Raw genomic sequence first — 14,548 nt, forward strand, 5'->3', positions numbered from 1 at the left:
ATAGGTGTGTTGGTTCGGCATCAGTTGGCCTGGGGAGCCAACGGTAGCTCCTGGTAGCTGTTGGTGTCATTAACCAGGCTCTTCTAGGCCACAAGCAGGAGCGGAATAGCTCCCAGCTGCCCTCAATTGCGAACCCTGAAGGTGGTGTATTCGGAAGAAAAAAATGGAGGGAGATTGGGGCGGGGGAAGCGATGTGAAGTTTGGAATATGCAAACAGTCCTACACCACCACCCTTGCAGTTGTTGGAGAAACCCAGGTTTTTGTAAGGGTTATGGGGTTGAGAGGGGGAGTGGGAAAGAAGGAAGTCTGAGGTAAATGAAGTCTTGCTACAGACACTGTACATTCCAAAGACCAGAATAAAGATAGTGAGATGAAGAAGCATACTGTTGTTGAGTCTGCAAGTAGAGAGGTGCTGGGGATAGATGTGAGAACGAGAAGTGTGATGAAAGTTAGGGTTGGAGTGAGTAGGTGAGCGAGAACAGGGATAGAGTCTAGGAAAAGAGATGATGGGGATAGGAAGAGTTTAAATGATTTTGAGCAAAGGAGAAAGCAGTAGAAGAGACAGGAAGAGCTATTAAGAGCAGTGCATGGTGAGAGCGGGGCTAAGCAAAGACGCAATTGGTACCCGCAAGCAAGCAGTAGGACACCGCCTTTGTGAAGAGGCAAAGTGGCTGGAGGTGCCCTTTACTGGGTCGCCCAGGCTGGTCTCCCCAACGCAAGGTGTCAAGTGCTGGAAGTGGGGTGGAACATCCAATGGCAGTAAGGGGACGCAATAACAGCCTGCGGCTACAGAGCAGGGCAGGCCGGGAGATAATTCTGGCCCGGCCGCCCTGTTCGTCGATTGATGGTGGTGGTGGTGCAGGTGGCTGAGGGGATGGGCTGGCTTGAGGATGCCATGCTCAGATTAGCAGCAGGAGCCGGTGGGGGAGCCAGGCCTGATCTGCAGCCTCCGGCAGATGGAATGATTACATATCTGTGTCTGTCAAATACTATAAATCAGGTGATCTTCTCACACAGTTTCTTTTGGAGTGTTTGTCTTAAACCAACAGTAGCAAATACTCCTCTATCTCGGACTCTTGCCCCTGTAATGAGGATCCGCTTGAAGCCCACAGCCAAGTGCAACACTGATTCAGCTCAGAGGATGGATTTATCTTAAGAGCTTTGCCTTGAAAAAGACCTGTGGAGGTTGAAACACGTGTTGGCATATTTCTCTGGCAATTGAACACAAATAAAATACCTATCCAAGTCTCCTCCGAGAAGCACTCTTCTATACGGACACTAGCATTTGAGATATTAGGAATAGCTCACTAAACACACTTGTTCCTACCTTCGTGAACTAGCAGCGCATCCAAATGGTGGAACAATGACTGTTCGGGTCTTGATTTGTAGTAGGTTTGAGGAGCCTACTTGTTCCACAAGAGTGCAGCAGCTAGTACCAATAGATCTTAGTGGTGCCTTATCTCCAAAACTTGCTTTAGCGCTACCACACTGTTCATAGTTGGAAATGAAGACAGGCATTCTACCTGATGTAGCAGATGAAGCTAAAGCTCCGACTAGCTACAGCAAAAAAACCTGGCGGAAGCTGTCATGGCAGTTCCCAGCCTATACTGTAAGAGGTCAGTAGTAAGAGTCCGACACAATATTACCTTTTATGTTTGAAATAACGCTTTGTCAAAATAAGAGGAGTTGGGGAAATCCAACCTGCCCCCATGTCTGAGGGGCTTCCCGGCCTCAACACAACTAATGAATGTCTGTCAGGATGTTTAACAAATGAAGCGTCCTGTGTCAAACTCTAAACTGACCCTTGCATGCCAAACTGAATACAAGGTGCAAATGGGGTTTTCTTGGAGCTGTAAACCTACGGCTTGTTCTTAAAGTTCCAAACAAATTTCTAAATGTGCACAAAAGGAAAAGGGAAATACTGTTCCGCCAGGAAACTGGGGTTCTCCATTCTCCTATGTTTCTTTCAATCAGTCCGGTACTTCTGATGCAGCAAATCATGTTCCAATGTTTCCCAAGGAGATGACTCATTCAAAATTCCTTCATATCCACGTTATTTCAGTCAACAAGGTTTTTATTTGGGGATGGGGGAGGGTCTTCCACCCTTGACCCCCTTTAATCTTCACGGTTCTTTAAACTGTTCACTTGTCTCATTCTTGTTCCCACCTGTCTTGCTATTCCAAAACTTTAACTTTCTTTAGTTATCGTTCTACCCCTGGTGTACTTCCATGCCAGGGTTCCACTGTTTCCGTTTCTTCTCTTGATACTTTGTCCCTTTCTGCTTAGTTTCTTTGGTTGTATCCCTGGAATTCTTTAAAGGGGCATCAATCTTCCCTAGTCCACTACATGATTTCACATATAGGGGATATGAATCCAGAGCTTGCTCTCTCCTTTTTCCTTTCCCCTGGTATAATCTCTTGCCAGGGTATTGTTCCTTCTACATAAAAAGAGGGATGAACCTGCACTTTCCAGCCTCTATCCTTGTTACCTCTGGTTTACATGCCTTCCAGGGTTTCGTCACTTTATTGTGAGTCCTACATTCACCCCTAAACCCTCCCATTCACTGCCTTGGATTATACCTACTATCCACAGCCTGAAAACAAAGAAAAGCCTTTGTGAATCTGGCAAACATCTAGATACTCCACGTATCTCCACCTCTACCTTACTGCTCTTCAAAACCACTCATCTGCTCTAGACTATGCTTAACGCGACTTCTTTCTCACTCACTCTCCTCCTCAATCCTTTCAACCTAGGCACCTCCAAAAATCTCAACTCAATTGTCCCTTCCAAAACCCTCCTCTACTCTTTGTTGACAATCTAGCCCTCTACTTCGCTTAAAAACTGTCCAACATTCAAAATGTCTTGGCCAATGACCTTCTACCCCCCCCCCCACCTGCTCATATTTCTCCACCACCTCTCACAATGTCTTCCTTAGTCTACCAATGGCTCGGAAGAAATGCTTGACCTTCTCCTCAGGGCTAACCATTCAGGTGCCCCCATCAACCCCCTATCCCCACACATCATTAAAGTGATAGCTCCCAGTGTTGCCCCATATCCTACACCCTACATCCATATCCTGCGCCCTTTCACCTCCTCAACAGTGCCACTTTTACATCATCCTACAAGTCTGCTACTGCCTTCCCCATCCTTATGAAACGTGTCCAAAATCCTAACTGTCATGCCAACTTTCATCCAGTCTCACGATTCCAAAATCCTACAGCGTGTAGATTTCAACCAACTCACTGAGTTCCTTGGCATACACAATCTCCAAGATACTCTTCAAGCTTCTGACCTCTACACACAAATGAGTCCGCTCTCCTCAAAATCAGCAACTATACCTTTTCAGGTCGTCATGCTGTTCATCTATTCTTATCGACCTCTGTTGCCTTTGAAAAAGTCACCCATTCTGACCTCCTCTCCACACAAACTCTCCTAGGTGGCAGAGATGAGGCCCTCACCTGGTTTGATTCAAATCTCGCCCACAGACTGTCCCCACTCACCCTCCACCCCTGTTACTGTTTGTGTTCCCCAATGGTCCATTCTGGGTCCACTTCTCTTCACTCCCTATACCTCTGCTCTGGTCACACCTTGATCTCCTATGGCTTCTCACATCAATTCTTCACTGATGGCACATCTTCTCCTTTCCCTCCTTATCCGACAAGTTACAGTAAGAAAATGTTCAACTTCCCCTTTGCTGTCAAATGCTGGATGGCATCTCACTCTTTCATTCGCTAAACTCCACTAAGACTGAATGAGATTCTCCACTTCCCATCCAAAGAGGCTCTTTCTGTTCCTGTCCCCTTCTTCCATTCTTCTCTCCTCACTACCTTCCCTACTCTGCTACTGCTCACAACCTTGGGGTCATCTTTCGCTCCATGTTACGCTCACCTGGTATCCACGGGGACGCCAACAAGCCCTGGTTGGATGATTTGCACTCTCGAACCCTCTCCCGGTCCCTTGGTAAGGCCTCTGGTTAAAGATGGATCTGTAATATAGGCGAGCTGGATTCAATACCAGATTGTCTTTATGTTTTCCCACCTCCCTTGGCCTCAACTCCTTCCTCCCCCTTGGGCCTTCTCACCTTAATATTGTAAAAGGTGGATTCTCCGTCCTGCTCCTCGTGGCAGGGGTATGCAGATGTGGGGGGCGAGCAGCGACCAAGTGACATCACTGGTGCAAGCCCCCCTGTGGGAATCCAGGCCTGCTTCGACTCCGTAGGTTTGCTGCTTTACAGTCTTTATATGCAGTTCTTATGTTCCTCTTAGTTCGAATAGTAATGTTTTGCTTCTTTCCTTTTAGGTATGAAAGGTGTTTTGGTGTTGTCATGCAGTTTGAAGATGAGCATGGGCCGGTAGGCGATAGCGCGGTGTGCGCGAAGCTGTCCGGTGAGTAATGCGCGATGCACGGCACTGTTTCGTCTTTTATATTGCCAACTTGTGTCTTTTCTCTCCTTGCAGGTTGCGATGTTCTTCGCAGAGCGCCGTAATGTTCCAGTAATGATACTGACCAGGAGATGACTACCCAGGTAAGAATTGTGTGGCTTTCTTCATTCGGAAGGAAACGTGAGTAAACGCTTACTAATGCGGTCTTTCTTTCTCCTCTTTCCAGGTTATGGTATTCCAGGATGCATGCGGTGCCGGATGATGGAGTTCGTACCTTCAGGTGAGTGGAACTGAAGTCAGCGATGGATTGAAGACAGGATACTGTTCCAAGTAAGTTTCATAGTGCTCTCTCTCTCTCTCTCTCTCTCTCTCTCTCTGCAGGTCCTTGGTTTCAGGTAAGCTGGCATCAAAGAACTGGACACAGCGAGCGTTACGCTGCCCACAGCAGAATAACGCAAAGCTTGTTCTGCTGTTTGGGTGTGGTTTAAATAGTCTCAGGTAAAATAGTCCCAGGCCTGCCACACCCAAAAGACTAGACCGTATAGCTCAGTTCCTTGTAACTGAGCTATGTGTGCCTCCATGTTAGCTGAACCCCCCCCCCCCCACCCAAGTTAAATAGTCCCATTCTAATGTTGGTCTTCATGATGGTTATGAGCCTAGCTCCAGGCTGACTTGCCAGTGAGGGCCAGGGGCAAGGGTCATGACCATCCACCTCACAACTACGCGCTCGTCATCTCCAAATCTGCCACTGCAGCCAGACTCAACCTCCTCATTATCAGAAAAAGACCTCTCCCTTTCAACACTGCTCAGCACCTCATCTTCTCTTTAGTACTGCATCAATGTTACTGTGCCAGTCTACTCTATAGCCTTCACAACTATGCGTTGTTACCTATCAAAGTCCTCAACTTCGCAGTCCATACACTCTGCAACCTTCCCAGCTTCACCTCCCTAGCCAATCATAAGTTAGGCAGGTTATCTGTGAGACAGAGGGCAAAGGATAAACTCATTCTCACCATCTTCAATACTATGCATCGACCCATCTAGCTCCCTACGATCATCCGCGGCTCACCTCCATGCCACCTCTTGTGCGTTTTGTGCACCCTCCCGTTTACACTCCCTTCATCTCCTTGTTCATACTCTGGAATGCTCTTCCTCTCTGCACTGTTCTCACTCCATCCCTATTGAAATCCAACCTCCTAGTTCTCCTACTTCATGAAGAATCACCTGCATAGTATTCTAAGCAACCACATCTCCCTATTCCTATCCCGCTTCCGCTCTAAGACAAACCCATGGAATGTATCCCTTACCCCTTCATCCTAAAACTCAACACGTCATCCAACATCACGTTACTATAGCATCCGATGTCCGTGTCCCCGTTTTGTGTTTCTACCTCCCCTATACCATCTGGTCTTATATCCACATTCTCTCACCCATTGTTAAGGACACCGGTCCTCTGTTCTGTAAATCAAAGCTAAAAAGGTTTTTTAAGCATTGTTCCTGTAAATTTAGTTAAATATAAAAAGTCATAAAAATGTATTACAATGCTTAGGGCCACCTTCGTTTTAGATGTATGTTCAATTACGAATACACCGTTCCTACTCTTAGGTCTGGCTTTGCAAATGGAGGGTAAGACCTTTGTCCTGCGTTCTTTACAATAAGCTTATACTGACATTTCCAAAGTCAAACCTATTTACTTTGTCAATGAGTGTTTACCCTTGTTGAAACACTGAGTCTCTTCTATGAATAGCCACTAACAAATAGCCACTGAATGGAACTTCTCTGGCAGAATTCGGAAAAAGCTTCGGCCACTAAACCTGAAAGAAGCTAAAAACAAAAATTTTAAAAAAAATCTAATTAGGATCCAGCTGTCTAAAAGAAATTAATCGACCAGTCGCAGGCCTTCCATGGCCAGGGAAAATTCTAGAGAAGGTGGTTACTACACAACTGCAAACATTTGTTGAGGAGTCACTGATTGACGAGTTAAAGTCAGGAGTTCGACCCACGCATGGAACAGAAACGGCCTTGTAGGCAGTGCATGATGAATTATTGGAGGCTGCGAACAAAGGGGGTCTGATTCTCTTTATAATATTGGATTTGTCCGCAGCCTTTAATACAGTCAAGCATAGCATTATACTTGAGCGCCTAACAATGCCCGGTAAGGAACAAGTTACTTACCTGTAACTGTTGTTCTCCAGCATGGGTCTGGCATGGATTCACATGCTCATGAATATTCCCCGTCGTCAGGCTGGGAATCCTCGGTAAAGAAAAAAAAAAAACACAGTATCAGTTTCGTTTCTGATCTGTCTTTCGTAGTAATAACCAATCACTGGTCTCTGCGTCATAATGACCACAGCCAATTACTGCCCTCTACCTAAGCACCGCCTCTGGCAGCCATCTTCAGATTTGGAAGCACGTGAAGTGGCAGTATGACCAAGTGAAGAGCCGCAGAGGGGTAGGCGGGAGGGTTCGCATGTGAATCCATGCCAGACCCATGCTGGAGAACAACAGTTACAGGTAAGTAACTTGTTCCTTCTCCAGCATGGGGTCTGGCATGGATTCACATGCTCATGAATAAAGAATACATAGCAGTACACACATGCACAACCACGGGAGGTGGCAAAGGCTCACCATTAAGCATTACATCAAACTCAACATTAAGCATCTTACCTCCTCACCAGGCTCACCTCAGGCGAACAGGTTGCGCAGCACTGCTTGGCCGACCCTGGACTCCTCCCTGGAATCCCGATCGACGCAGTAGAATTTTCGTGAAGGTGTGCGTCGACCTCCACGTAGCAGCCCTACATATGTCCAGCAGGGGCACACCAGAAAGGAACGCCGTGGTAGCTGCGATCGCTCTGGTGGAATGGGCTCTCGGACGGCCAGGCAGCGGTCGGTTTGCCAACCGATGACAGTACATGATACAGCCGGAGAGCCATCTGGAAATGGAAGCCTTCGAGAGAGCCTTCCCCTGATTGACAGGTCCAAAGTTCACAAAGAGTTGTGACGTCTTCCGAAAACACTTCGTGCGGTCCACGTAGATCTTCAGCGCTCTGGCCACATCCAGCGAGTGCAAAGTCCTCTCAGCCGGCGACGAAGGCGACGGGAAGAAGACAGGCAACACCAAGGGTTCGTTGAGATGGAAGTCCGACGGTACCTTGGGCATGAAGGAGGGGTGCGTCCTGAGCACTACCCTCGTGTCGTGAAAAGTCAAGTACGGGGCCTTGCAGGAACGGGCCTGGATCTCTCCCACCAGTCGTGCGGAGGCGATGGCCACAAGAAACGCTGTTTTCCACGACAGAAACTTCAACGGGGCCGAGTGCAGAGGCTCGAACGGAGGTCCCATGAGCTTGGTCAGCACCACGTTGAGCTCCCACGCCGGGGCCGTAGCCTTCACCGGCGGGAACGATCTGAACAGTCCCTTCATGAACTCTTTCACCAGACGATGAGACCACAAGGACGTCCGCCCCGTGGTTCTGGTGTATCGGGAGATCGCAGCAAGATGAATCTTGATGGATGCGTGTGCCAGACCAGCTTTGGCCAGCGTCAGCAGGTACGGCAGTACCTGGGGAGCCGTAATCCGTAGAGGGTTAATCTTCTGTGCGTGGCACCAGACAGAGAACCTCTTCCATTTGTGTCCGTAGCATTTAAGAGTCGAGGACGCCCTGGCCTTTGCAAGAACCTCTCTGCAGTCGGCCGGTATGTCGTATCCCCCAAACTCTAGCGCTGCAGGAGCCAGGCCTGCAAGTTCAGCGATTTCGGGTCATGGTGGAGGATGGCGCCTCATTCCCTGGAGAGTAGATCCGCGTCCACCGGCAGCTTGATTGGCGGGGACGCTGACAAGTTCAGAAGGTCCGGGAACCATATCTGCCTCGGCCACGCAGGTGCGACGAGGATCATCCTGCACCGTGACCTCTTGAGCTGGTTGACGAGCCAGATTAGCAGTGGCAAAGGAGGGAACGCGTAGAGGAACAGGCCCTCGCAGGGGAACGAGAAAGCATCGCCCATGCTCCTCGCCTGGGGAAACCTGCTGGCGAACCTCCGGCACTTGGAGTTCGTCGCCGTCGCGAACAGGTCGATCTGGGGTGTGCCCCACCGTCGGAAGAGGCGATCCACTAGATCCTGCCGTAGTTCCCACTCGTGGCACGAGCGCAGCTCCCTGCTGAGTGAGTCGGCGATGGTGTTTTTTATCCCTGCCAGATGAAACGGCACCAGAAACATCCTTTGGGCGACGGCCCAATGCCACAGGTCCTGCGCCTCCTTGGACAGTGCTGGGGACCTGGTTCCGCCCCGTTTCCTGATGTAAAACATGGTGGTGGTGTTGTCGGTGAAGATCCTCACCACCTTGCCCTTGAGGGACGGAAGGACCGACCTGAGGGCCCAAAACACTGCACGGAGCTCCAGGACGTTGATATGGAGGGACTTCTCCGTCGGGAGCCAAAGGCCTCTCGCGTGCAGATTTTCGGTGTGCGCTCCCCACCCTTCCAGGGAGGCATCCGTGGTCACTGTCTCCTGGTGGTCTGGGGTCTGGAAGTCCATGCCCGCCGTCAGATGCGCGCGGGTGCCCCACCACCGGACCGCTCGGCGGAAACTCTCGTTGAGTGTGATCCTCTCCTCGAAGCCGCCCGTCGTTTGGATCCAGCGCGCGTCCAGGAACTCCTGCAACGGGCGCATCCGGAGCCTGCACATGGGAATGAGGTAGATGCAAGAAGACATCATTCCGAGGAGGGACTTGATGGACCTCACCTTGGCCGTGTCGGAAACCAACATCCGCTGTACCTTGCCCAGGATGGACCTGGTCCTTTCCTCCGACGGGGAGGCCAGAAGGGACACTGTGTCGAGCTTCGCTCCCAGAAACAGTGCGTTTTGCGCGGGTACCAGGTGGGACTTGGCGTAGTTCACGGAGAATCCCAGGTCCTTGAGAAGTTGGACGGTCCTTGCCGTGTGCTCCACGGCGAGCTCCCTCGTCTTGGCTCGGATGAGCCAGTCGTCCAGGTAGGGGTAGACGTGGATCCCCTCGCGGCGCAGCTGCGCCGCCACCGGTGCAAGGCACTTGGTGAATACCCTGGGTGCCGACCGTAGTCCGAAGGGGAGGGCTTTGAACTGGTAGTGACACCCTTGGACCACAAACCTGAGGAATTTTCGGTGCCCCTTTAGGATGGGAATATGGAAGTAGGCATCCTCCAAATCCAACGACGACAGGAAGTCTCCCTCCTCCAGCTGACCCAGGACGTGCTGGAGGGCGACCATCCGGAACTTCTGCGCCTTGATGAACTTGTTCAGACGTCGCAGGTCTAGGATGGGGCGCCATCCTCCCGTCTTCTTCTTCACGAGGAAGTATCTCGAGTAAACTCCAGAGCCCCGAAGCCTCTTTGGGACGAGTTCGATGGCGCCCTTCCTGAGCATCGCCCTTACCTCCAGGAGAAGCTGAGGGACGTGAAGCTCTTTCCTGGCCACGGGGGGGACGCGCGGGCACCTTCTTTGAAACTCGAGCGCGTGGCCCCGGGCTAAGGCGTCCAGCACCCAACGGTCGGTGGAGATGGACTCCCACACGCTGACGAAGCTCGCCAGCCGGCCTCCCACCGGGGTGCTTCGGTGGGGGCCCGACCCCACGGCCGGTTAAATCCTGTTTCGACGAGGCTTTGCCGCCTTGACCTCATTGGCGACGACGGCGGGGTCCGCCAGACTTGCCTCGTCCTCTGTAGGCCTCCTGAGACGACGAGCAGGCCGCTTGACGGTAGGTGGAGAAACCGCCGCCGGAACCTTTGGAGGTGCCCTTGCCTCCGCTGCTCCGAAAGGGCGTCCGTCATTGCTGCAGAACCCCAAGGGCCCGGGCCGTCTCAGTGTCCGCTTTAATGGCCTGAAGGGAATCGTCCACTGTTTTCCCAAACAGGTTGTTCCCATCGAACGGCATGTCCAGGACTCTGGTCTGTACGTCTTGACGGAAGTCCGTAGCCTTGAGCCATCCACGCTGCCTAAGGCACACGCCGTTGCCCAACTGGCGAAACCCAGTGTCGGCGATGTCCGTCGCAATAGTGATGGCGTGGTCCGACGCCACCTCACCTTCCTGTAGGATCTCCAGGGCATCCGCCCTCTTGTCATCCGGTAGGAAGTCCAGCAGGGGAGCCAGTTTGTACCATAGCTCCCTGTCGTAGCGGGCCACGATAGCCAAGGCGTTGGCCGCTTTAATCGTCGTCGCTGCAGACGAGATGACCCTGCGTCCCATAGCGTCCAATTTCTTTCCCTCGCCGTCCGGTGGGGAAGTCGATGTGGAGGCCGCACCCCCCCCCCGCTTTCTTCCTGGCCGCCGTGGAGACGACGGAGTCCGGGGTAGGCTGCGCCCGGAGGCACAGGGGGGCCGCGTCCAGGACCCGGTACTTCTTCTCGTACCGGTCTCTTCTAGCTGGCGTCGTGGAAGGGTTCTTGAGGAGGGCGAGGCCCTCATCCCAAATGTCGTCCAGTAGAGGCACTGCGAGGACCGTCTTCCTCTTGGCCTCACGCCGTTGATAAAGGAATCCTTCCTTTTTCTTCTCCTCAGGGCAGAGTTGGAAAAGCTCGGATGCCCTGGCGATCATGGAGTGGAACGATCCAATCTCGTCGGGCGGAGAAGCCCTGGTGGGAGGTGACGACGGTAGATCCTCGTCGTATACCTCGTCGTCCGTGCCCGTCGCTCCTGTGTCAGTCCCTGTATCATCCCCTCGGGTGGACGGGGAGGAGGGCTGGACGGGGCGCGACGGCTGAAAAGGAGGTGGAGGGTGAATCGTTCTTTTCTTGGGCGGAGGAACACCAGAAGGTCCCGGTTCAGGAGCCCCCGCCGGGAGAGGTTCCTCCGTCGGCAACGGTAGTCTCGTCCTTATCTCTGAGCATAAGGACTGTATAGCCAACAAAATGGCCGCCGAGTTGTCTTGCGGCGCTGGCAGAGGGGAATCCGACGGGCGATCAGGGGCCCCGTCGGCACCCTCGACGATGTCGTCGTCACCTGCATCGGGATCCATCCCGACGGGCCGGTCTTCTTCCACGCCAAGGCCCTGGCTTAAGACCTCGATCAGCTCTTCCTCCGAGGTTGAAGCCGAATCTACGACGACGCCCTGCCCCCCCTTTTTCTTCCCCGCCGGGGATTTCACGGGGGTCCTATCGATGGGTACAAAAGAGGTCTCCCTCCGAGGTGGCAGGGAGACTCTGAGCCCCGAGGTCGCCACCACTGGTGTAGCCTCCACAGGCTGAGCCAGGGCCGCCGTGACAGCTTCGATAGAGGGCTTGGCCGGATGGATTAAGGCCTTCACCACCTTAGGTGCGCTCACCGCCTTATCCTTGAGGGGGGGGACACTGCCTCGCTCCCCCTCCGATGGGGCCTTCGAGCTCGACCGGGGCCTCTCCAGGAGCTTCGCTGGGTGCTCGCCCTTCCTCTTACCCGACCCAGAGCGTTGGCTCGTGGCTGAAGGTGCCGGGGAGGGTGCGCCCTGCCTGGCGCCCGTAGAGCCCGACCGTTCGGCGCTCCCGGTGCCAGCGGACTCGCGGTGCTTGGCCTTGCGTTGGACCCCCGTCGCCGGGGCGTCCTCAAAGGTCTTAGAAGACCGCTCGGATTTCTTCCTCTTCTTCTCGCCCGACAGGCTCTTCCCTTCCAGCCAGTTGGCGAGACGTTGATGGCGGTCCTTCATGGTCCGCTCCGACATATTGCCGCAAAACGCACAGTCCTTCTCCACGTGCGTCCTGTCCTCATGTAAGCAGTAGAGACAAAAGGAGTGTTCGTCCTCCTTAAAGACGTTCTGCAGCTGGCATCCAGGGCAGACCCTGAACAGCTTTCCGGGCGTCGAGCTTCCCTTCTCCTGGGCCATGTCCGGGCCTGAGAAGCTTCTGGAGTCCTCCAAAAGCGTAGCTCGACAAATTCTTCACCCTTGAGGGGCGCAGACGAATCCGACACGGGTCCCCGTTGATCGGATGGAGAGTCGGTGGAGCTTGAGGCTCTTTTGACCGAAAAAAACGAAGTTTTTGAGAAAAAACGTGAAAAAATAGCACTAACGCTCGAGAGCAATAGCACGAGGATCCCAACACATGAACGTGCGGTAAAAATCTGAAGATGGCTGCCAGAGGCGGTGCTTAGGTAGATGGCAGTCATTGGCTGTGGTCAGTATGACGCAGAGACCAGTGATTGGTCATTACTACGAAAGAGATCAGAAACGAAACTGATACTGTTTTTTTTTTCTTTACCGAGGATTCCCAGCCTGACGACGGGGAATATTCATGAGCATGTGAATCCATGCCAGACCCCATGCTGGAGAATGTTTCTGTCCAAGCCTTGAAATGGTTTGGTTCATTTCTTGAGGATAGACATCAACAGGTGAAATCCGGTGGTTACATCACAGATTCTATTGCAATGTGCTGTGGGATGCCTCAGGGGGTCATCCCTCTCCCCCTTGATGTTCAATTTATATATGCAGCCGGTGCTGAATATTCTGAAAAGTCATGTTACCATTCCTAAGCAGATGATATTCAGATATATATTAAAATTGGCAACATTGAGGAGGCTTTCGTAAAAAATAAATAGAAAATAAATAAAAATAAAACAAAAATCAACCAGTGTTTGGAGGAAATAAATGGATGTCCAGAAATCAACTTCAGCGAAGAGTCGATTCTGTTTGGACCCAAGTAGCAGGTTGCAGCCGTAAGGAAATCTTTTGTCCCCTGTATTCTTGGGGAGAAACTCCAATTGATGGGCGCCCCAGCTAAACAACTGCTTATGTTTCAAAAGGCCCAAAATGCAGCAGTTAGACTGATTGGTAGTCTGAGGAGAGTAGATCATGTGTCCCCCTTACGGAGGACACTTCACAAGCGAACGGTCGAGGACCATATCAAATTTAAGGTTGCTTGTATGATCTTTAAGTGTTTAAAAGGGATTGGCCCCGAATCATACAAGCAACAAAATATGTCTTTATAGGCCAGCAAAGGCTTTAAGATCAAGGGACCAACTACTGCTAAGTAGCCCCTGGTCAGTATTATTCACCAGAGGTTGACAGGAGATTTGCAGTTTTTTGGACCCAATTTGTGGAACAAGATACCGCAAAAGGTCAGAGAATGCCAGACACTTGTTCAATTTCATAAGGCCTTGAAAACCTTTTTTTTAAAATAATTACTCAGTTTGATAATCTCTAGGTACATGGAAATGAACTAGCGACCTACCAACTCGTGTCTCTCCTATTCACAATTGTATCTCCATCTGCGCCTCAAGACGGTTAAGTCCGTTGTGGGTGCGTTACAAAAAGGAAAATCAAATCAAATAGTCAGGGTTTCATGCCCCGAGAATCCCATTGTTCTGCCCACCACCACCACCTTCCCACCCCACCCTCTCCTGTGGGATTTCGTTGAAATCCGGTGTTTTCACGCCTGAACCCCTATCCCGCAGCAAAGACTCCCCCAAACCAATACCCAGCCAGACACAGAACACGCACAACCCAAGATACATGTCACACACCCACCCACACTCACCCACCCGTTCTCCTCGTCCTGCGCTTCTGGGTCCTGTTGAGCCCGTCAGCCCCTCGCACACTTATGGGCGGCAGGGGCATGACAGTTCAATTTAGAAAGACTGCTCCGTGCGGTCACAGAGTGCTCTTGCTAAATCGAGTTGTTTTTCCCATTCGTAAAAAAACAAAAAGGTCATTAGACCTAGTGCACATAAAACAAGTGGATTCTAAAAGACGTAGACAATTAACATTATCCTTACATTAAGTGAACCGGCTTACCTTGTCAGCTGAAACGGCTGTGCATCGCCAGACTCTCCTGCTAGAAAGGAAGAAATAGATTCAGAATACAAAACCGAAAAATGCCAAATTTCATTCAAATACTTCAGGTAGAAAAGGACTTCACTGCATTAAAGCTAAACAAAAATACATTTCTAAAATTAACATTTCCAGACCACTCGGTTTTGTAGATTTTCCAGAGACTCACTGCAAGTAAATTTAATGTAGATTTTCAAAAGGTCCTTTCATACTTCAACAAACCGATTAAGTCATCCTTGTGTGATAGACTCATCAACATGAACGTGACAGGAGGGGTACACGGACCCCTCGCAACCGGGATTAGGCGGGCTGCCAGGGTACAGCCAGAGCTAGTCCTTCCCCAAGGGCAGAGTGAGGGAGGTTAGAGGGGCCCAAGTCCCACACTCAAGAGTG

At 51.4% G+C, this 14,548-nt stretch overlaps 1 protein-coding gene across 2 annotated transcripts in view; it reads right to left on the minus strand.

The window, feature by feature from the left end:
* KIF15 (kinesin family member 15) overlaps positions 1-14,548 on the minus strand; it is a 2,141,222-nt gene that overhangs the window by 2,077,632 nt on the left and 49,042 nt on the right. Inside the window, exon 2 of one of the 2 annotated variants that reach the window (XM_069648268.1) lies at positions 14,120-14,159. In XM_069648268.1, coding sequence (XP_069504369.1) covers positions 14,120-14,159 — 40 coding nt within the window. The remainder of the gene's footprint in view (positions 1-14,119; positions 14,160-14,548) is intronic. The other variant, XM_069648269.1, reaches the window with a different exon arrangement.

Source organism: Ambystoma mexicanum, chromosome 2q, assembly GCF_040938575.1.
Source record: "Ambystoma mexicanum isolate Mex_15411 chromosome 2q, UKY_AmexF1_1, whole genome shotgun sequence".
NCBI lineage: Eukaryota > Metazoa > Chordata > Amphibia > Caudata > Ambystomatidae > Ambystoma > Ambystoma mexicanum.